General features: G+C 36.0%; 1 protein-coding gene across 2 annotated transcripts in view; it reads right to left on the bottom strand.

Annotated features, from left to right (window-relative positions):
* The window catches only part of PPM1L (protein phosphatase, Mg2+/Mn2+ dependent, 1L), a 194,912-nt gene that overhangs the window by 17,491 nt on the left and 152,504 nt on the right, over nucleotides 1–24,917 (bottom strand). For both annotated transcript variants that reach the window (XM_004674926.2, XM_012733205.1), the window contains exon 2: nucleotides 23,914–24,088. In XM_004674926.2, the coding sequence (XP_004674983.1) occupies nucleotides 23,914–24,088 (175 nt within the window). The remainder of the gene's footprint in view (nucleotides 1–23,913; nucleotides 24,089–24,917) is intronic.

Here is a 24,917-nt window from a genome sequence, read left to right as displayed (position 1 = left end):
TAATGAATCTAAGTTGGTGAAGAAGAAAATTATCACAACTTGCAGACAATATGACAATATATATAGAAAACCCAATGATGTCACTAAAAAACTACTAGAAATAGTAAGTTATTACAGTGAAATGGCAGGCTATACAAGCAACATAAAAAATTGCATTCTTATATGCAAAACACAAATTAGAAGTGAAAGAAAATGATAAAATAACCCCATTTACAATTACATCAAAAAGAATTACTCAAAAACAATGCAAGAAAGGAGGAGAAAGACATGTACAATAAATTGTATAAGACATCAGTAAAAGAAATAGAAGTCACAAAAATATGGAAAGATATCCCTTATGTGTGGGTTGGAGGAATTAACATTGTTTAAATGACTATCTTTCCCAAAGCAATATACAGATTCAGTGCAATCACTATCAAAGTTTTAAAGGCAGTCTTCAATGAAATAGAACAAACATTAATGTAATTATATAAAACAACAAAGAGCATCAGATTGGTAACGCAATTCTGACAAAAAATTTCTGTCAAACTGTCATACTTTAAATTATGCTACAAATCTGCAGTAATCAAAACCATGTGGTATCAGAGTAAAAATAGGCACAGAACAATGGAACAGAATTGAGAGCCCAGAAATTTACCTATATCTATGGGGAACCATTAATCTATGATAAAGCAAATGGTGGTAGATACTGGACAGTCACATTCAAAGAATGAAATTAGATTATTCTCTCAAATCATACATAAAAATTAACTAAAAATGGATAAAAATTTCAAATTAAGACCAGAAACCATACAATAAATGAAAGATTGCATAAGCAAAACACCCCAAACATTGTCTTCAAGGATGTCTTTGGGGACTCAACTCCAAGTGGAAACAAATGCCAAAATAGACAAATGGGATTACATCAAACTATAAAATGGAATGAAATTCTCATTAAACTTCTCCATCAAGTAGGAGAAGCTATTTTCATATTGGATAAGGTTAATATCTAAGATCTATAATTACTTCATGCATTCAACAAAAAGTAAACAAAGATTTGTACCCCTTGCCCCTTCCCAAATAAAAAGACATGCAGATGGCCAACAAGTACATGAGTAGATGGTTAACATCTTATCCTCAGGGAAATGCAAATCAATATCACAATTAGATACCACCCACACCTGTGAGTATGGTCCATGTTGAAAAGACCAGAAAATACAAATTGTGGGTGGCAACTCTAAGGAGAAAACTAACTCTGATGCACTGTTAGTGGGAATGTAGATTCTGTGAAAAACAGTATGGAGACAGCTCAAAAAGTAATCTGTCATATGATCCAGCAGAATGTATTTATCCAAAGAATAAAATACAACTTTAAAGGAATATATGCAGTGTAGTACTCTTTATAATAGCCATAGTGTGTAAACAACCCAAGTGTCCAACAACAGATGTGTGGATTCGAAGATGGTAAATATATATTCCAGGAAATACTACTCAGCTATTAAAAAAAAGAAAGAAATATTACAATTTGTGACAACATGGATGAACTGGGTTGCTAATCCAAAGTGAATCAGATGTAGAAAGACAAATATCTGATGATTTCAATCATGTGTGATATAGAGACAAAACAGTTACAGACAAAACTAAACCAAAACAAACTGTAGAAATCTTTCCCCTCTGAGGCTACCAGAGGGGAAAGGTAGGAAGTAAGGAACAAAGTAGGGAGGGGAGGGAGGGAGAGAGGAAGGAAGAAGAAAAGAAGGAAGTTTTATTTGTCTTGGTTAATGATCCCTGCTATAATTTAGGCAGCCTGTACTTGACAGTGTCCTGTACTTGACAGATGAGGGCATCTCTTTGGAGAAAGAGAGGAACAACTATCTGGAGTTTGGGAGCACAGGCTTTCAACTATACCAGTTTTTACTTATTTTTAATATGCAATAGGATATCAACTTAGTTAAAACAAAACAAAACAAAAACCAGAAGTAGCAAACATGTCTGAATTTAGGTTGGCATTTTTATAATTATACATGGCATTGTCTAAAATTTGACAACTAAGTAAATTTATTTTATCTTTTTCTCCATTTTAGTGTTTCATGGAGTATCAATTCAGCTGCCTGTAAATAGGGGCTATTCAGCAAAAGGATTTACAATTTATTTACAATGTTTAGAAAATACCACGTAATCAAAGTTAAACTAATTAAACTATTGATCATTAGTAGGTCAGTGAAATGGCGGATCCCAAAGTGGATATGGCATGCAACAAACACTAAACACCTTTTTCTCAGAATATTGGGATTAACTGGGTACGAAAGAACATACATTAGGAAATATATAGCTCTGCTTCGATTCTCTTGTCCTCAGCTTTCTATAGTAATACATACATTGTTTTTGGATTTTTTTTCTATTGAGTTATATTAAGTAATATTTAAAATATTTAATATACTATAAAATTGGTATAAACTTTTTATAAGAAATAAATTATTTAACTCATTTTATAGCATTTAAACAGTGTATTTTAATATTTGCTCTATTGTAAAAGATTTCAGTCCTGAAACTATAAGCTTCTTTTTTAAAGATGATTCATATCTTTAAAGTTCTTTAAAAATGCTAAGTAAGTCTAATTAACTGTATGCAGTCTACATTTTAAATTTTTGTTTAATTCCAAAGCAATATATTGAATTTCATTTATGAAAAATGTTACCTTTCAAGTTAATAGCAAAGGAAAGAATATGAAAAACACTTTATATATTACTATTGAATAAACAAAAAATTTAAAGATTTCTACTTGAAAAATTCTTAGAGTCAAAGTATATACACAATGAAAAGTTTAAAAAAAATTAATGGTTTTCAGTATATAAATGCAAACTCTGTATTAGTGACCTCTTTGCCACATTCTTCTATAAAGTTTCTTGATGAACGGTTGCCAAGTACCAGGTTGATAGCACCTAATATATGAGGAGGTAAATACATTTATACAGCATCTGCATGCAAATTTGGTTTGACATATAATATGTTTATTTTCTTTCAAATGAATACCCAACCTATGAGCATGTGGTGCTTTATTAAGACTCACTCATCAGTTAACTTCAGAAAAGGTTTCTAAATGATAGGCATATCACTATAATCAGAGCCCACTACAAATAAAATTGAGAATTAGTAAAGCCGCTCTCAAGTAAAGGTTAATATTCCCTGAAGTTCTGTTACTGTGGTCCCCATTGTCAACCTTTACCCACTCTCTACCTTTCCTCAAGACTTATTTGTACCATGCCTTTCATCTTCAACAGACACATGATGAGTTAAGTTTTTTGTAAGAAGCAGTTCTTCCTTAAAGTAGTATATACACATACCAATTTTCAATGGTATACACCTGAGACTTACATAATGTTATAAATCAATTTTGTCAATAAAAAAAAAACACACACACAAAAGAAGCAGCTCCTCATATGTCTTCTAAATCCAATTTCAACTTGCCACCTGGATGCCCTATTAGTATCTGAATCCCAAGTTAAAATTTCTACCCCATCTCTCTCACTCCTTCAATCTATTCCTTCTTCATTGTCTTATATCTTGGGTTGGCATAATCATCTACACATTTACCTAATTTAGAAATTCAGAGAGACGATTTCTCATATTACCATAAAATTATTTGTTGGCATAGCTGTTTCATCCACAAAGTAGTTTAGAGAAATATAATAGGTTGCTCTTAGAATGTACACTACAAAATTCCACATAAGTAAATAAATATTTGGTGTTACTGGAATTCATAGTCAAAAGCATTTAATTTATTGAGATGACATTCATTTGTTTTAACCAGCTGCTTAGCGTATTCCCCCAAAGAAACAGCAATGTTGGCAAAGTCCCATAATTGGCTATCTACTTTGCACAAAACCTGAATAAATAGCATAAATAGCTATTCCAAAGTGTCTCACAAAGTCAAAGGTCACATATGATATAGCTACATTACTAAGTGACCTGGCTAACTTAACAGTATAGTCAACAGTACAGTTATTCTCAGGAACATTCAGAACACATCATTCTTCCACTGGATTCCCCAAAGGGTGGAAATTTTGAGCATTCATTTTTTAAGTTGGACATACTCTCATAATGGGGACATGCAATTAAAAAGAAAACATCAGGGTCAGATTGGCTTGAGATAACTTACCATACCAATCTATCCTAATGAATAAAGTAGCATTCAAGGCCTGTGCCTGGGACTGCCTACATATAAACATATTGAACAGGTTTAAATTAATCAATCAAAATATCACCTGGCTTGGTAAACTGATCCTTTCTGAAGAAATAAAGCAAAGCAACATGAGAATCTCTGAATCCAGTTTGACAAAAAGAGGCAGAAATAAAAAAATAATAATAAAATATTTACCCTGATATGAAACAGAAGGACCCAGACTGGCTCAGCTGCAGGCACAACAAAGCTTTTTTGGAAGATGGGTCCCAGGTGGTAGGTGTCAGAAATAATTCTGGGCATTTAATTAGTAAATGTAGCAAAGAGCTATAAATAAAGACTAGTGAGAGATGTGGGTTGCATTTATCAACTCAGTCAGCACCAGTATTAATAGAACGCATCTGTGGAAAAGTCTCTCTAGAATTTCAGATCATATTATCTCCTGGTCTTGAAATTGAAGTTTTATAAAGGATTTCCACATATCAATGGCATCACTGTATTTTATTTTACTGCTAATTTCACTAAGGTAATAACTGCTTAGCTTTCTAGAAAATTTGAAACACAATGTAAAAAAGTAGCCAGTATTACCTCACAAATAAGATAGGGTTTGCAATAGGATTCTATGGTAAAACTGCCAAAACCTGGAAGGAAATGCAAAATTAATTTAAAAAATAGAAACTGTCAACATAAAAGCATATATTGTGATGTTTTTAGTTTGTACATGTATATGTGAGGATTCATTAACAATTCCCCATTCGTTTTCCTGCTCCTTCCCTGCCAACTACCCTTCATACACACTTAGACTTACTGCTCATGGATTTACAACTGTGAACTTCCCCAGGTAGAAGCTCTCTCCCTTGTCAGCTCCTAATAAATGGAAGTATAGTTTCCAGCACACAACAAGAGGGAACTCAGGCATACCAAAGATGGATGGTTAGGCTTTAATCAAGAATAATTACCTGATGCCTGCCTTAGACACCACCAAACTTCAGTCCTCTGGGTCATGATGATATGTTGCCTAATGCTTGATGAAATATTTGTTCCCAGGCCCTCCCTGGTGACACAACAGGATGTAGCACTGCAAGCTGGCCACAGACACTTCAGTGAGAGTTTCACCCCCAGCCCTAGGACAGCAGACCTTTCCTATCTAGTCCGCTGTTCCCCTCAGCAGTACTTCCTCGATCTGCTTATTCTGTTCCCCACTCTATCTCTCATGAATTCTCTCACCGCCCTTGAATCTCTGGCCTGTACTCCAGTTCTGTATGCATGAATAAATAAATCTTAAAAAAAAAAAAATAATAGTTCTGTTCCCTCTGAGGATGCTAATAACATGAGTGCCTAAGGGCAGTTTTAAACTTGCAACACAGAAGAGAGCAACAATTCCCAAGGGCCGTTTTAAATTTGCAACACAGGAAGAGAGCAACAATTCCAGGAAGATTATCTAAAATCCTGTGACTACTGCTTCTATACTGCTGGTGCCTTGTAGGGCCTGAAAAGGAAGAAACCCCACACCCTTCATGTCCTTGCATTCCTTTATTATTTACATAATCTTCACTCACTCACCAAAGAGACAATTTTTTAAAATATTAGCCCAATGGTGGGTTTCCTTTGCAAAAATAATATAATGGTTCAGAGTCTCACTGGGTGTGAACAATACAACCCAGTTAGTTTGATATAAGATGATGTAGGGTAAATGAAGCAATGGGCAGGTTTTTTCTCCCTTCCTGTTGCTAGTGTCTACAGGCACCACCTGTGATCTTGCATTCTTCCTAGGTTGTGTGGGTGTCCGGGGCCACAGAGTATAGGTACAGGGCCCATACTTTTGATTACAGAACTTGGACCCAAAAAGCAAGGGCACACACATATGTGAATGCTCATATCTGGGAGGAATGTGTGTGTGTGGGGGGGGGGCGGGGTGATGCTTTAAGTACCTGATTCCCCGAAAGAGCCATCAAGACATAAAATCTATCAGGGGTCCCAGATCTCTCCTTTCCTTCTGCCCTAATTAGCAGTGAACTTGTACTGTACATACTTGCACTAGAGATGTGAAAGCTCAGTTCATGTGTATGTTTAAACTGGCTCAGTCAGAGTTCACTTATGTATGTGTATGTTGTGCTCTGAGATAGGTCACCTTTTGCCATGAACTGCTACAATAGGCTCTGACTACCTGCCACCTGGAACTGGAATAAATGGGTTGGAAAATAAATTTGATACAAATTATTATTTAATATTAGAAGTTTGGGTTTTTATTGAGAAGTTTGGTAATGTTTCTATGATCAGAATTATGCCATAGTAACTCAACTCTATGTTAACTCACTTACAGTAAAATTGGTTTTGTTATATGTCATTTTGCTTTAAGTTAGTTTCCAAGAACCCATCCATATTATTGAGGACTTACTGTACTAACACCTGTCCCAACCCTTGAAGTTTCTAGCCAAAAGATGAAGGCAAGGATAGAGATAACTAAATAGTTAATATTTATATTTCTTCTACCAGTACAATTAAAAATGTTGACTTGGAAAAAATGATAATGTTTGTCTTTATGGCTGATAGTATATATTTCTTGTTTGCTAAGTTAGACAATGGGGATGTTAGCAACATGGTTATTTTCTGTTTTGGGGTTGATGTCAGAAATAATCACAAACACTTAGTGAAGTTGAATTTCATATATAGTATACTTCCAGGAAAAAAAATAGATCATTCTGAGCATTGCTTCCTGTGTTTAACTAATAGGGTATATACCAAGTTAAATGTTTGCTTTACAAGTATAAAGATACTTACAGCCAGCTTTGAGTTTTGCTTTTGTTACCTTCTAGGTCTTTTTTTTTTTTTTTAAGTTGTTCTGGAAGAATATAAAAGTATAGTCTATATGTATCCTTTTAATCTTTCTTGTCTCAGACTAATGTGAGACAAAATGCAAGTGAGGAGGTGATGAGTGTAATCATTTTAAAAGATTTATTTATTTATTTTTAAAGATTCTATTTTTTAAAGATTTATTTATTTATGTATACAGAACTGTGGTAGAGCCAGAGGTGCAGGGGTGGTGAGAGGATTCACCAGAGACAGAGTGGGGAGCAGAACCGGCAGATTGAAGAAGTACACTGCTGAGGGGAGCAGTAGGAGAGCAGGAGAGGTCTGTCGCGCCATGTGGATCACCTCTGTGGTGGGGATGGAACTCGCACTGAAGCTTCGCAGAGCAGTGCTTCATCCCGCTGTGCCACCAGGGAGGGCCCATGATTTACATTCAATTTTAGGCTGCACTGATTGATTCAGCCTAGATTGGGAGATGAATGAGGGCAGGAGTTAGGTAACACACCTATTTGCAACAGACATTTAAGACACTAGTTTCATTGAGATGATGAAGAAAACTGATTTGTATCCTACTGAAAAACACATGTCTAATAGCATGTGTAATATGTGGTATCCTACCATTATAAATTCTGGTTAAGTTACCTTAACTTTTTATATCTAAGTTTTATAAAAACATATCTAAGTTTTATAAAAACATTAAATGGCAAAATAAATAAAAAGGAAGCCACCTTCTAGAAAAACACTTGGCAAAATATTTAGCACACTGGTCTTACCATTCAAGACCCAAGATCAAGATCATCTATGTAACTGATGGAAGCTTAGAGTAGAAAATTTAGCATGGAAAGTTTCACAAAGTCAAAAACAAAGGTGGGGATAGGGATGATTAAACCTACTATGGGAATTTCAAGGAATCAGAGATGGGGTTAGAAAAAATTATTATTCTTTACAGAAAACCAAGCTAACCTGACCCCAGAATAATAAAATTCCAGAAGGAATGAATTCCCACAACGGACAGATATTGCCAGCAATACCTGTATATTTGGGTTTGTTATTCTCTACTTGAGGTCCCCAATGTGTCCTGGGGTTTCTGGGTTTATTGAGGGAAATTTTTCTTACCTTCTCCTGATAATATTTGGAATTCTGAAAGCAATTGTGTAAAGATGTCTTTTCTTTGAAAGTTCTTAGGTCCACCTTAATCCTGAAAGCAGTTTGTTCCTAAATATGACTTCCCAATCAAATTCTACAAGCTACACACCATGTTTCCAGTGGCATATTACAAAAAAAAAAATAGTCTTAGATAATATATCTACAATGAAAACAGAGGGATAATAACACTATGCAGTAAATGGGTGCCATTTTCCCCACCACCACTTACAGGTAACAACAACTCTCAGCAGCCCATTAACTGAACTTCCTATAGGGAGCAGCTGGGAAGGCTCAACCTACACACACACACTCACACACACTCATGTGTGTTTGATGTATTTGTGTGTGTGTGTGTGTGTGTATGGTAATAAAGCAAAGGTGGGGTGTAAGGGAGGAGAAGTAAATGAAGGAGAGACACCTGGATGAGAGACAAGTGAGACAAGTGGACAAGCTGCTCTGGGACTTGGTTCTGGTTACTTTAATGTTTTAACAGAAATAATGGCAGCTATTACCTTGACCTTAGGCTAGATTATATAATACAATTTACATTTTGGGTTTCTCTTCTGTCCCAGTTTCTGGGGCCTGTTTAATTCCTTTTTTATGGTTGCCTGATAGAAGAAGGTACCTTAGTTTTGGGGCAAATTTTTCAGCTTTAGTCTCTCCACTTTGGACTATGGCTATCTGGTTGGGTATTTGCACACAGTGGAAGGGTAATTTTCAGAGTTTGATTGAGAATCTGTTATTTGAATTCCTTTCTTATATTCTCTCTCTCCACACTGATGACAGATTTTTCATTGAGAGTGTGCATTCTTTATAGTTACGCACACAGATAGTCAACTGACACAAGCTATGTAACTTCTATTGACTGACATATTCCGGATGGAGACGGAAATGCTCTGAAAATCAGACCTTCCGCACTAACTTATGTTATGACCTCCCTTTTTTGTATAATCATAATATCAAAATATTCTGAGCAACCTTTAGCTTACAATTGGATTGTCTCAGTCTCAGAAGGTGCTACACGGCCCTGACAAGCAAGTATTGCACCATGGTGAGAAATTCCTCTTAAAGTCAAAAGTGATTTGACAACTGACTGATTAATAAAAACAAATGGCTGTTACTGCAAAGTCTCTCACTGCCAGACAGAGGAAAAACCAAATCTTATCACTCTATCTCACATAGCCTTCTATTCAGTTTCTAAAGAACCACTCAAACTTCCTACTCTTCAGTCTTTAGATATGGAAATATACCCAAGTCACCTATACAGAGCTAATCAGGTTTTCTACCATCTAGACTTCAAGAAAACTCACTTAAACTTTCTAACAAGTTTTTCAAAGAACCTTACCTTATTTTGATTTATAAGAAATTTCCTCTTCCTGCCCTCACTTTACTTTACCCCTTGGATATGTCTATGAGAATGAAAGCCTTTAAGTAATAGATAATGTTTAAGGGACTTTATTTTGGTTAATCTTCACTGTGGTAAATATAGTAATATTAGTCTTAAACTTTGTAAATCTATGTACCTGTTTTAACCTTGATAGATTGATTTTAAAAATATTATAATCTCAACTAAAGGTCAAAATGACACCAGACTATTCTTAGAAAAAAGGTGATTGTGATCTCAGCCCCTTTCATATGCTAATGCCATCCCTCTGCCTGCTTAAAAGTGTATAAAATAAACCTCTGCTAAAGGCAGAGAAAGACTTGCACCCAACTCCCATTCCCGTGTCTTCTTCGCGCCCGCTACCCTTTTACCCCCTTTTTCCCTTTTTCTAGGAATCTCTGCTGGCTGATGCCATTCCCACCTAGAGACCCTGCCTGTTCTGCTCCCCAATAATCCGTGATCCGGGACAAAGAGTCTCCGATAGTCAACCCTTAGAGCATGTGAAGGAATGGAGGGGGTGGCTGATGCAGGCCTGAGCAAGGCTGGACTGGCCCGGGCGGGCACCCCCCCACCCCCCAGGATGCAGGATGGGTTGAGGAGGGACAATGTGCCTTTGGGGTTCATTGGATGATGGGAGTGGTGTGGCCCAGGCTGATTGGATCTGGGGCACCAGGAAATGAGACATCTATTCCTGGAAACCTGTCATTGGGTGGTTGAACTGGACCCAGGCTGTGATGTCTGTTAATCCTTGAATCCATTTGCTAAATTGAATCTGCGTGGGCTCTGAAGTATGTAACAGCCAACAAGGCCAATATATTCCCTGACTTTCCTTTGGTCGGGTTCTTGCCTGAATCCTGCGTGTCCGGCAGGGAATGGCTTGACCCTGGCTAGCCAGTCCAATAAACTCTACTTTGCGGATTGCATTCTTGTGTGACGCTCTGTCTTTCATGGTAATCGAGTTCTCGGACCCTAACACATGCAAGTGGGTTTTGTTCCTTAAGACTCTGGGGTCTCCAGTTATCCCTCACTCATGTTGTTACATTAATGGATTTACCCTGAAAAACAAGAATTTTACTTAAAGCTCACATTTTGGGGTATCAGAAATAAAAGCAAATGTTTCAATCCTGGTCACAAAAATACATCATTTACAATTACTACAGAATATAGGTCAGCTCAAAAATGAAAAGTTCTCTGAAAAGAGCAAAATAAAAATATTTCAAACAAGAAGTATATAAAATGATATTTGTACTCCATAACTCATTTAGTTCCATAGAAAACTTTGATTTCTTGTTAGTAATTATTATTATGAGTCCAATTATTTCCATAAGCTCTGCAATTTTATTCTTAATGTTCTATGACATACTTGTCCTTCTAGAGTATTTGTGGGAGATATTTTCCTGTGAGTTTCCCAGAAAACAAACTAGAATAAGTAGCTTCTGCAAGTGGCAAAAGATTTTAAAAGTACAATAACACAACTGACAAGTTTTCTCAATTTTGTGACATACTATATTTTGAAGTTACAATCAGAACTGAACAGTAATATTATACCAGACCATATTAGACTTTATGTTGCCAGTATTTAGAAAACACCTACTAATTCACATACATGTTTAAAGGGTTTAATATTTTCCTTTTTTAAAAAAAGATTTATTTATACATACAAAACTGGGGTATAGGTCACAGGTGTGGGGGTGGGGAATGAGAAGAATCACCATAGACAAAGTAAGGAGTAAAACAGACATATATTGGAACTGCTAAAGGGAACAGCAGGTGGGCCAGGAGAGGTCTGCCATGTCATGTGGGTCACTGCCCTGGTGGAGGATGGAACTTGTGCTGCAGTGGCAGCAATAGCTTCATAGTGCTGTGCTTTAACCTGTTACACCACCAGGAAGGGTCCTAATATTTTTCTTAAATAGCAGTGCTTCCCATGAAGTTTCAGTATTCCAAATTGTCCCAATTTGTCTAACATCTTATATATATATGGGCTATCTTAGGAGTCTATCCACAACCTCCAATTTTTATTTCTTTTTTTTAATCAAAGATTATACTTTTTTTTTTTAAAGATTTATTTATTTGTGCATACAGAACTGGGGTACAGGTCAGAGGCTCAGGGACGGCGAGAGGCCTCACCAGAGACAGAGTGGGGAACAAAACAGGCAGATAGACGAAGCACACTGCTGAGGGGAGCAGCGGGCGGGCCAGGAGAGGTCTGCCACACCATGTGGTCACCTCCTGGGCAGGCAGGGATCGAACTCATGCGGAGCGGCTTTAGATTCTCAGTGCTGTGCTTTAACCCGCTGCGCCACCAGGGAGGGCCCTAAAGATTATACTTTTATAATTTCAATATTGAGCATTTACATAGGTCTAGTTCATTTAGATAGATTACTGTGAAACAGTACACAATTACCCAGAGTGATAGAGATTTGTTTTTTAAAGATTTATTTATTTCTGCACACAGAACTGGGGTACAGGACAGAGGTACAGGGGTACAGGATTCACCAGAGACAGAGTGGGGAGCAGAACAGGCCAACTGATGAAGTATACTCCTGAGGGGAGCAGCGGCTGGGTCAGGAGAGGTCTGCCACGCCATGTGGATCACCTCCAGGGCAGGGACAGAACTCATGCTGAAGTGGTTTTAGCTTCTTAGTGCTGTGCTTTAACCCACTGCGCCACTAGGGAGAGCCTGTGATAGAGCTTTTTATGAGAAGCTCTGTTTTTCTGGCAAGGCTCAGCATTACAGACAGGGCTAGATTTCTCTCTGCTAACCAGATCTTTACATTATTTAAAGAGTTTATCAAAAACTTGATCACACACACGGTGATTTGGTGATGGGAAGCCCACAGGGATTACAACTGAGATAGAAAAAAGCACAAAATGATGTAAAAATAAATTATATATATATGTGTGTATGTATACATATATATGTAAAAATATGCATATACACATATACATACATATACATACATACATAATACATGCATACATACATATACATACATACATAATACATGCATATATATATATATAAAACTTGACCACAGTTTAACAATACTTTTATCTCTCAAGCAGATGAAAGACATTAATACTTGGTTTCAAATAAGTGCTTTACTGATAAGTAAAGACTAGTTTAAAAAGAAAAATACTTAAGATGACTCAATTGATCTCATTAATCTTCCACAGTGTTAAGATACCTCTCACAAACCTTCCATGTATTTGTTTGCTTTCCTACTTCCTATATCATTCCATTCCAAAATAATCAGTTTCCTTCAGAGTAAGTCTTTGTTAGTACCTCAACAAAAATTGCCTATACCTTCAAACACAAACACCCTCCTATATAACTGTTTCCATTAGCCTTAATTACACACATTTATCAGAATTCTTTTCATTTCTTTTTTTTTTTTAAGGTTTTTTTTTTTTAATGCATGTATAGGTCAGAGATGTGGGGGTGAGAGTATACACTAGAATCAGAGTGGGGAGCAGAACAGGCAGATGTACTGAAATACACTGTTGAGGGGAGCAGCAGGTGAGACAGGAGGGGTCTGCTACGCCATGAATGAAACCTTCCTGGCCAGGTAAATTCCTGCTGCAGTGGCTGTGGATAGCTTCATAAAGCTGTGTTTTAACCCCTTGCACCATCAGGGAGGCCCCAGAATTCTTTTATTTTTGATTGTGTTAAATTGTTTATGAGGTAGGTAAGAACATTACAAGCATCACTAATTAGTGCTAAAAGTGGAGCCAGAGAGTATTGTACCTTCTTCAGGCTGCATATCAAGGACAAAAGGCTACATGTTGGGGAATTGCTTTTATTGCCCCCTGAAATCAGTGCAATCAATATAATATGAAAAACTGCTCCGAAGAAAATATACTTTTAAAGGCATCTAATAACATATTTTTGTTTGTTTGTTTTTGCTAAATACATTGGCCTTATCTCCCTCATTTTCTGTACCTGTTTAAAGACCTGTACCTGTTTACTGATCTTGTGTTTCAATTTTGTATTTTTACTGGTCTTTCCCCTATTTCGTAACTATGGAAATATACAAGTTTTTAAAATTGCTTTTAATCCTCTCTGCTACTATACCAGCTCTGTTTCCAGAACGAATTTTTTTTACTGTACTTTGTATGTGTTTGTCAAAGTTCACATTTTAAAAATATGTTATTTATAGTTATATTTGTTGATTTATATAACAGTATATGTTTACACTCCAGTATATATTTATACCTCCACAGTAGTATGTTCACTTTGAATCCTAACCCTTTAGTGCTATTTAACACCAGTCTTGAATCAGCCTCATTTTTCCTTTTTTTTTGTATTTATTTATAACTCAATACAACTTTATTGCTATTCCATTTTTGCCATTTTTTTAATTCTTTAATGGAAATTTTAATGTCTGCATGTATCCTTCTGATCTCTTACCAATTTCTGGCTCCTAACCTCTAATTACTTAAAGTAATTGTATGTGTATCTGAATGGTTCCTTATTAACTTGTGTTAACAAATATCTTTAACCATTATGGGGCTATTTACTCAGGCATATGTCCACACAACAAACATTTACTAAATGTTCGATTCCGTGCATACAAAGGTAAACAGAATAGGTCCTACTTCGGAGATACTTACAAATCTTGCAAATGAAAAATACCTGTAAGTCAGTGTATAGAATATAAACACACAAGAATTTAAAGCAATAAAACTCTTTATAAGGGCTGCAGTTAGAATTGGGCTGTTCGTCCTGTCTTGATTCTGCAAAGGACACTTTCAGCTAGACAATGGTAAAATGTTTATTTTGTTCTTGGGACAATTACGAAGAAAGAAAAATGGCAAAATTATAGAAGCTTCATATTGAGATAATGGCATTGTAAACTGAGCATAGGAACAGGAATATTAATGTCACCAGGTAATCTCAATGAACTGAGAGAATTACTGGAAACCATGTCTTTCTAGAGATCAGTGGGGGGATCAAAATGTGCATGGGGTCCAATTTGACATAATGCTTCACATCACGAAGCCAGTATGGAAAACTGTGCAGTGTTTCTTCAGAACACTAAAAGAGGATCTATCATATGATCCAGTGATTTGACTCCTAGGAATGAATCTACCCAAAGGGCACAAAAATACTAATTAGGCAGGTAATCTGGACTCCTATACTTATTGCAGCACTATTTACAATAGCCAAAATATGGAAATAACCCAAATGTTCCAAAACTGACGAATAGATCAAAACATTGTGGTATACCCATAGAATGAATGTTACTCAGCAAAAAAAAAAGAAAAGAAAAGCTCATGCCATTTGTGGCAACATCAATAGAGCTGGAAAGGATTATGTTAACAGAAATAAGCCAGAAGGAAAAAGAGAAATATCAAATGGTTTCACTTACATGTGGAATATAGGGAAACCAAAAAGAAGATGAAGAAAAAGACAAAGCTAGCAAATGACCTGAAGCATATAGCAAGGGAAGAGGGAGGAAAAGGAGAGTCAAAATGGGTGGGCAGAGTACATGGGAATATGGTTATAGTTCATGGGTAATATGGTGGCAGGAAACCTTTAGGAACCATACCTGAGAAACCAATTATGGTATAAAAATGAATTAACTATGTAAGGAATCTTTTAAAAAGTTAAATGACAATGAGAATATATAAGTCATTTTTTTTTCTCTTTTTTTGCTCAGGCTGAAAGAAAGCTTGGTGTTTACAGCATATTTTATTTTACCTTTCCATATTATTCTTTGTTGTTTTTTTTTTAAGATTATTTATGCATACAAAAATGTGTACAGGTGGAGGCACTGTGAGAGGATTCACCAGAGACAGCATGGGGAAAAGAACTGGCAGACCAACAAAGTACACTGCTGAAGAGAGCAGTGAGCGCCATGTGGATCACCTTTGGGGCTCACACTGAAGCTGCTCTGGCTAGTTTGCAGTGCTGTGTCCTAATGTTTTGCCACCAGGGAAGGTCCCCATATTATTCTTTTCTTTTTTTAAAAAAAAAAAAGAGATTTACTTATTTATGCACACTGGGGTACAGGCTAGAGGTGTAGAGGCAGTGAGAGGATTCACCAGAGACAGAGTTGGGGAGCAAAATAGGCCGACTGACAAAGTACACTGCTGAGGGGAGGAGCAGACAGGTCAGGAGAGGTCAGCCAGTGCTATCTGGATCACCTCTGGGGCAGGGATAGAACTCATGGTGAAGTGGCTGTAGCTTCTTACTGCTGTGCTTTAACCCACTGGCCACCAGAAAGTGCCCCGTTTTATCCTTTATAGTAAATTTGATCCCTTCTATTTTGTTTGGCTTTGATTTTCTATTTTTATTATAGCATTATTATTTTATGTATGACAAATAAAACTTTCAAGAAACAATTAGGAAGAAATAACTCTTATATAAGCAGGGTAAGGTTAGAGGTCTGGAAACCCCTGACTCAGGTCAAGAAAGAGCCTATTAAATAAAACTCTGATTCTGAAGCAGATCTCAGAATGTTAAGGGGAAGGATGTCCTAAAGGAGCTCTGCAGAGTTTTATGGACTCCACCTCCTACTCCAGCTTTCTGGAACCTAACCCCTGCTCCAGTGATTGGAAACTACAATTCTCAACAGTACCAGGGAGAGAACTGCAAGGACCCAAGGGTGGAGCTAGCAGGAATTCTGGGACATTTTGGGGGATTAAACAGGGCACGACTGCATCTCTCACTCTCTCGCTTGGGAAGCAGCTCTCCTGACTGCATGACTTCATGTGTTCAGTCAGCCTAGCCTAGCTGTAAGGTATTCCAGTTACTTTGTATCCCACTCTCTTTCCCTGGGTTGTTTCCTATTCCTTTCCCCTTTTGTAAATAGACCCGTTATTGACCCTTTTGTGTGTGTACCGCAGTATAACTGAGTTGTGAGTGCACGGGTGAGGCCCCACAGATAGGCGGCCCAGTCCACTCTGGGCTGCCTTGTAACAAGAACACAGATTTAGAGAGACAATAGTCAAGAAAAACAATAAATTTAAAGGAAAGAAGACTTTCAACTTAACTATCCTTACGTGTTTAATGAACTCTTAGTACCTAGCCAGAACCCAGTAGACAGTAAATGTGTTGAATGAACATTGTTTGTTCTAGTGATTTATCTGTAGTTGGTTTAGAAGAGGAACTAATTCCCTAGACTTGTTTACAGAACTACAGGGGCACATTCATATACTGCAGAAACTCTTCATCAAATCAGCCTTATCAAAGATTGCCTAAGCCACAGTTTTGCGACAAGTAGTGTACCAAAAAAATAAAAACAAAGAGAATTCCTCTTGGCAATAGAAAGTGGCTTGAAAACAATCCTTCCAGGAGGTGACTCGCCAAATAAAACTTCAGTGTTTAACAATTCCCAAAGATTGAAGTTAGCATTCTTACAAATTGACATTCAGTCCAGCTGCCAATGATTACGCATCTCCTCTGAAAGTCAGCCAAATGATACATTTTTGCATATATCTCACTACTACAAAAGGACACAGTTCATTAAAAATTCTAGCACCTCAAAAACTAGCATCTGGCCCTCCCTGGTGGAGCAGTGGGTTAAAGCACAGCACTAAGAAGCTAAAGACACTTCAGCATGAGTTTGATCCCCGCCCCGGAGGTGATCCACATGGCACTGCAGACCTATCCTGACCTGCCTGCTGCTCCCCTCAGCAGTGTACTTGGTGAAGCCTCTCACTGCCCCTGTACCTCTGGCCTGTACCCCAGTTCATTATGCATGAATAAATAAATCTTAAAAAAAAAAAGCTAGCATCTTTTTTTCTCTACAGGCTCAAGGTCTTACTATTCACTTGTATCTCATTAAAATTTATTATGAACATTACAACAAAGTACATGATTTTGATTATAAAAGTCAAATAGTGCAGAAAAGAAGCGCTATTGATAGCAAAGGCATTCTGTCTTTGCTGGCAAATGTAATCTAAATTGAGACCACCTGGTATAATTATCTTTTTGAAACACACACATTTTCTTCAGTTCTTATAATCAAATACTATTCTAGCATAGGTAGTACAATGACAACTTGATTAGAAAGATAATCACAGTTCCAGTTAAATGTTTTAATTACCAGAGGTGGTACTTCCTGATTTTAACTCTCTATGATTAGATTGTTTTCAGTATTCTCAGGAAATTTTTTAAAATGTAAAATTTTATTTTGCCCTTTATTGCCTATGCTATAAAGAAATGTAAGAACCACATTTGAAATTCAAATTGGATTGATTGAAAAGATTGATATTACTGATCACAAAGAACTTTTTTTTTTTAAGATTTATTTATTTGTGCATACAGCACTGGGGTACAGGCCAGAGGTGCAGGGGCACCAGAGACAGAGTGGGGAGCAGAACAAGCAGACTGATGAAATACACTGCTGAGGGAAGCAGCAGGCCGGTCAGGAGAGGTCTGCCACGCCATGTGGGTCACCTCCGGTGCTGGGAATCAAACTCATGCTGAAGTGGTTATAGCTTCTTAGTACTGTGCTTTAACCTGCTGCACCACCAGGGTGGGCCCACCAGAAAGAACTTTTAAAGTAGATTTTGACAACCTGTTCTAGTGATATGCTCCCACTGTTATAATTGGTATTATTAAAGCTTCAATTATTTTTTTTGATTAATCATTCTACCTTTCCCATATTTTCAGAGATAAGAAATTTGAAATATATTCCAAATTCAGGGGCTCTCTCTATATATGGTGAAGGAAGTTGAAACATGTATAAAGGAGAGAGCTAGCCTAAAAATTTTACAAAGTGATGGGAAAGGTAACTGTGGCATTTCTATTTGATGAGAAACTATACAGGCATTACAAATTATTTTTATAAGCAGTTTCTAAGAGCATGGAGAAGTATGATTATATTCCAATGCTAAGTGAAAACAAAGACATGAAAGAGAGAATAAACATTAAAATGTAACAGAGAAAAATGACTAGAATTTATTTAAAATGATGATTATGTTTAGGCGGTATAATTAGAGATGATTTGTATTCCTCGTATTTAAAAAGTGTTCTAAAATATATTTGGAATATCTTAATAATAGAGGAAAAAAAGATTTAACATTTACAGAAATTTAGAAGTCAATGTCAGAGGTTGTACTATAGTCAATTTGATCTTTCCTTTATAAGTTTTTTTTTCAGTCACTGCCTTCTCAATTATTCCAGCAAAGTCCTGGTGAGAATATCTTTTGAGCCCAGAATTGAGTTTCGTTTTTTTTTTTTTTAAGGTGTATTTTATTTATTTATGCAGATAAGAACTGGAGTACAGGCCAGAGGTGGGGGTGAGAGGATTCACCAGAGAGAGAGTGGGGAGCAGAATAGGTGGACTGACTGAATTCCCTTGCTGAGGGGAGCAGCGAGCAAGACAGGAGAGGAGAGGTCTGCTGCCCAATATAGGTCAGTACCCTCACTGGGGATGAAACTAATGCCATAGTGGCTGCTGATAGCTTGATAGTACTGAGACTTCAACCCCTGTGCACCAGGTATACACAGACCCCAGAAGTGGGGTCTTTATTGAAGATATAAAGTAAGGAAAACTTACTGCCACCTCTTTCATAAGGTAGAGCAATTCACCCTATTTGTTAAAGTGAAGATCTTCCTGCAAATGCCTTTTTTCCATTTTTTAAAGTTACTGGAAAACTAGAAAGGACCCTAAATACTTCCCAATCTCTTTTCTGGATTTGGCTTCTCACTGTGTGTTCAACTTTTTCTATGACAGCAAATCACTTCTTTTGAGGTCACTGATTACTCTGACACAAATGGTTCGATTAAATCATGGCTGTAACATTTAGGCATCATATATTTTATGAAGAACAAAATAAACTCAATAGGAAGCCATCCTCCAGCTACTCCCTAAATTACTCAGAGCACATTTCATCACCTTTTTAAAAAGCTATTTCTCCACAAAGTACATTACAGCACATGGTGTGTATTCATAGCAGAAAGCTTTTGCTTGAATCAGCTCTCAGGAATCACAAAGCAAAGACTGACAAATTCCTTTTCTTTCACCTCCTCTGGAAAGCTGTATGTGATTTGCTGACACCTATAAATTGACCTGCAGGTCCCTAGTTTTAACTGAATCCCAAATGAGCACAATAAACAGAAGTTGGGTCCATTCCTTCCCTCATCTGTATTGTCTAGCTCACTTGCTACCTTTTTTTTTTCTATGCGGTAGAATAAGCACACACTCATTAGAAAGCTATATGGTTTTCTAGTAAACTCTAAGAACAGCAATAAAACACCTGTTGGTTTTAGATTTAATGTTAACAAGGACACCTCAGCCACAACTTTGGGAATGTTTCAAGATCAGCAGCAAGTTACCATCACTTAACAGTCCATCTTCTGTAGGTATAATCAACTTTCCTTAAAGGTTCAGTATGCATGTATGCATGGAAGTCTTTACTCCAGTTTCCAATGGCTTTTGAGACTAAAGAAATATGAATGATACCAGCATAAAAAATAATTATTTAGGGAAAAATACCTTCTCCAGCTAGCTAAATCCTTGACCTTTTGCCCATGAAGCAAATAAAATATTTAGGTTTATGATGTTCTCTGATATCTCTTCTCGAACTATGCTACTAGGTTTTTGTTCTTGTTTTTTAATTTTGCTATGCTAGGCCCAATTCGTTAAAATGTGTAGATTACTGCTTCAAATAAAAACATTAATATATTAAATGTAAACCATGCTATAAGGGAGCAAATATCTGAAACCTAAATATTCATCTTTTTGATGAAAAGTTTGTTGGGACCATTCTGAAAGCTGGGTGTAGGACGCTTTTGAAAAAATAGGTTATTGTAAACTTCTGCATGGGTGCTTAGTTGGGAACCTAATTTCTTTAGTCTGCAAATCTTTATCTATTAACTTCCTGGGTAATTTTCCTAAGTGGCCATCCTTACCTTCTTCCCCCAAAGTCTTCCTGACTTGCTAAGATATTTAGGTGGGCATCTGAAGATACATAAGTGAGTTACTCAGTCATGCTGGGTAACTCATGTTATTTTTAACTTGTTTTGATTTTGTCTTTTATAAATATGTCTGATGTTTGTGTGATTTTTTTCCAGTGTAGAAGAATACTGAGGGATACAGATGATTTCCTTTTCCCTCCAACATTATCTTACTTCTTACTCTGTATTTTTTTTACTACTAGTAAAAATATCATAGCTATTATAATGAGAATCCATGGATGCTGGATCAGAATCTTTCCTTCCAAAACCTGATTCATACAGCCTCACTCCCCATCATTCCAGCAAAACTATACCTGAACACAGTCATGTGCAGGAAAGTTGAATGAGGGTTTTCTTTTCATATGTTTAAATGATCTATGTGAGGACAGAAGAGAAAGGCTATAGAGAAAGCAGAAGTTTCAAGAAGAAGTTATATGCAACCTTGCAGAAAATAAGAATACCTGAATTTTCCATTGTTAGGAAACCAAAAGTGAAACAGCTATAAGATACTGTTGATGCCTTGTATTTATAGGAATATGGACATTAAGGAACTCTGGTAACTTATTTGAGGTCACATAAGTTTACAGCACAGCTAGTAATAAACTATGGGATTTTTGATTCCAAGATCTCTTTCAACAAAACCTGTTCAATCATATAATAGTCAAAACTTAAAAAAACTTAGAATGAAAATCTTTCTAAATTGGTTTATACAATTCCTATTTTTATGCATTGTATAATTAGCATAACTGAACATTTTTTGGTGAATCATATCATCATTTTGAAGAGTAATGATGTTACTTCTATAACACAAAGTCTATAAATGATGATTTCACTTAGAGTATACTTTAATGCTGAGAATATCATAACTCCTTTTTATGAATTCTTACATATTTACTCTTTGTTCTAAATCCTTGCTGCTTACAATGTCTCCCCTCTGAGTATCATCACCTTTCCCCTGCCTTCTACTCCTGTACTCATGTTTTCTCTAGGATACTATGGCATGCCGATAAATGCACATTTATCTGTGGCATTATTCATCACAGCAAAAACAAAAGCAAATACATAAATGCCCAACTTAGGAGAATTAGTAGTACTTTCAAAGAATAGAATACTACACCTAAAATTATCTTCATATGAACATGTTTAAATGAAATGAGGAAGTGCTTATGCAATAATAAGTGAAAGGAGAAGGATGTTAAACTATAAGATATAATACTCATTTCAAAAATGCTTTCAGTAAAGGAAATGGATCAAAACATTTACAATGGTAGGATTACAGATTATAACTATTCTCTTATTGAACCATTTTATTTATTTCTACAATTAAAGTCTTATATTTTAAAGTCCAAAAAAGAATTTTTAAAAAGAAAATATCACATTGTTAATATGACCTGACTGGTCATATCTGTGTAAAAACTACATAGGCTATGCAAGAATCTAAAGCCTCTGTTGTATGGGCTTGCCTGCTGTTTTGTAACATGGCATGGTTACAGTAGCTTTTGCCCACTTCCCATTTCTTTGCTGAATTTAAAGTATATCAGGGTACTGGATATTTGAATTGTGGAAGAGTAAAGCATTAAGGAATGTAGATGCTTAATGAGAAGGTGGGGATAAGGACAGAGAAAATGTTTGAAGCCAATGCATTTAGACAAATATGTAAGGTTTTATCATTAAATGGTTTTTCAGAAGGCTAGAAGCCACAGGTTACTACTGTCATAATTTACTTAGAGTGACTTATCGTTAAATGAGGATTAATGACAAATTAGCTCTCTAGAAACCAAGATATCTCCCAGTTAGTAATAAATTACTTTCTAAAACTAGAAGAGTTAAGCTAAGAATATGGAGACATAAACTAAGAATATGGAGACATGGGATAGCATAGAAAGAAACTAAGCAGTTAAAACAAAGGAATATGACTACAGACTGTTTAATTTGAAGATATTGGATATCATTACCAATTTTTTATATTTTTCTCTTCTTTTTATATTTTTCTCTTCTTTCTTTGAATTAATCAGTAATATTTTGATAGTGGAGAAGAAGACAGTGATGCTCATTTACTCACACATATACATATACCCACCAAATGTTTCACTTCATACAAGAATGACTAATAGCAAAATAAGGCCAGTGAAGGTAATTTAACAAAAAGATGTTAATTGACTTCTCAAGCTTCTGAAAGTAATCTTTAAAAAATTGTTCTGTTTCTCCAAATACTACATGCTAAGAGTACTTTAAAGTGGCCTGAGGGAGAGTCAAGATTCAAATGAGCTCTCATTCAGCATTACCAACATTTGGAATAGGATTTCTAAGGGCTAACACAAACATGATGTATTTTATCATAATAAGAACCCTTTGAATATTATTAGCCTAACTTCATACATAAAGAAACAGACTCTAAAGAGATTAAAATGTTAAAAATTATTAAGCTAGAAGAAGGACTAGAATTCAGATCTGTCAACTCTTAGTTTTAGTTATTTCTACTGTTTCTTGCTGGAGAGTTTATTTACACATAAATCCTATGTTAACGTTTTTGTCTTTAAAGGCATGTACAAGTGTACTTCTGCAGTTCAAGAGCTGCTGGACAACAGTGCAGGTGAATGATTTTCTTAAAGAAGGAAAAATTAAGTGGCGGTGATTTGCAGCTGATGCTCATTCCCACTGTCTTCTCCACTATCCATATATTACTGATTCATTCAAAGAAATGAGAGAGGAGATTATTATTTTAAAGACAAGGGTGGTAAAAACAAGATACATACAGAGTTATGGTTACCAAAAACCAAAAAGAGTTAATCTTGAACAAGATTAGATATGTGGGCACTGCCTGAGAGGGATGCAAAGGATTGTGAGGGTAAAATGTAAATGGGGATAGTTTAATAAGCAGAAAAATCAGCTTAGTAGTAAGGTATATGTAGCATGAATATATTTTAATTTGAATTTTTTTGTTATTCAAACTGAAATCAAAGATTAATGCAACATTGAGACTGCTGAGATTAAATTGAGGAAAATAAGCTGCGTTATAGCAATTTCCTGTGGAAAGAAAAATAGAAGCCCTTGGTATTAAAATAGGGATTACTACCAACATTTGACCACTGAAAATCTACCTTCCTCCTTTATTTGGGGGAGACTGCAGGGGAATAGTTTTGATAATTTTAATCTACGTATTTCTACCAAATTTAATTTTTATTAACAATTTTTAGTAACTCCAAGTAATATCACACTGGTTTTAAAAAAAAAAATTGGGTTTCAGCTGACAGATTATATAGAAGATAAAAATGGTGCTATAGGGAGTTTTGATATTTAAGAGCCATTTTAAAAATCTATTGATGAAATATTTGAGAATAAAACTACAAAGGAGAAACTTACTGTTAATCCATGCTATGTAAGTTTGAATTCAGATTGTCCTTCATGTTCTATCTCAGAAAAGAGGCTAAATATGACCAAGGCATAAAGAGAAATTTCTACAGGGAAACAAATTGTGTGCATTAAGGACAAACGTACCTGCTTCGTCATAGGATACAGTCAATTTTTCTAGCATTTCTCGGTCAATTGATAGAATCTGCTGTTCAAGAATGGTCTGGTAAGACAATACACTATTTTCCTTGTCTTTCTCATAGTCCTGAAGATGCTGTTTAAGGGCCTCTGGGAGTCGAGATTTTACATATTCAGCTGCAGTCTGCAGATAAAACAAGCAGAGAACTCCATTAGTGTTTCTCATTTGCCCTCAGATAATTTAGTGAGAAATCAAAGCACTCTGGAATCAACAGTCTAATATAAGATTATCTTTGTCATTATCATTTCCATTTTACTCTACCAAGCAAGGTGGCTCTTCAAACAGAACCATAAACCTTGAAAAGCTTTCAACTACATTTAAAGATATAAAGGTTGCTGGATTTGGTTTGGCATTCACTGAGATAGTACTCAGAATATCAGTTATTCTAGAGAATTTTGATGGCCCTGTAACAGTAAGTTCACTGGATATAAAACTCACTTCCCCTTGTCTCGGGAGCAAAAATTAATCACTCATTTTAGCAGTAAGCCACCTATGCTCTGGTATCCAGATTCTGTTTTGTTTTTCTCTACTCTAATTCCTACACAACAATTTTGCTAGGGATCGTAATAAAATTAGATAAATAGAAAATGAAGAGATCTAAGATAATACTGTTCCTGAACCTAGAGAATGAACTGATTATTTAACACTTAAATATTGTGGCCTTTTATGAAGCACCATTTTATTCCCTCTCCTTTCTATCTTTACATTATCTGCACCACACACTCCCAAAGAACAAGCCCTGAAATTTCACCCAGTGATTTTCAATTTACATAAAAATGCTTCCTTTGGACACAGGAAGGAAGACACCGTATTTTGAAAAGTTCCTCTCAAGCATCCTTTTATGTAATTCTGGTGAGCAGGGAAGATATACTATTCTCTTTTTTTTTTTTTTCCAAAGATTTATTTATTTGTGCATACAGAACTGGGGTACAGGCCAGAGGCTCAGGGGCGG

Source organism: Condylura cristata, unplaced genomic scaffold (genome assembly GCF_000260355.1).
Source record: "Condylura cristata isolate star-nosed mole 26May11 unplaced genomic scaffold, ConCri1.0 scaffold00003, whole genome shotgun sequence".
Taxonomy (NCBI): Eukaryota; Metazoa; Chordata; class Mammalia; order Eulipotyphla; family Talpidae; genus Condylura; species Condylura cristata.
The sequence above is the reverse complement of the archived record's forward strand: the minus strand, read 5'-3'. Positions and strand labels throughout refer to the sequence as shown.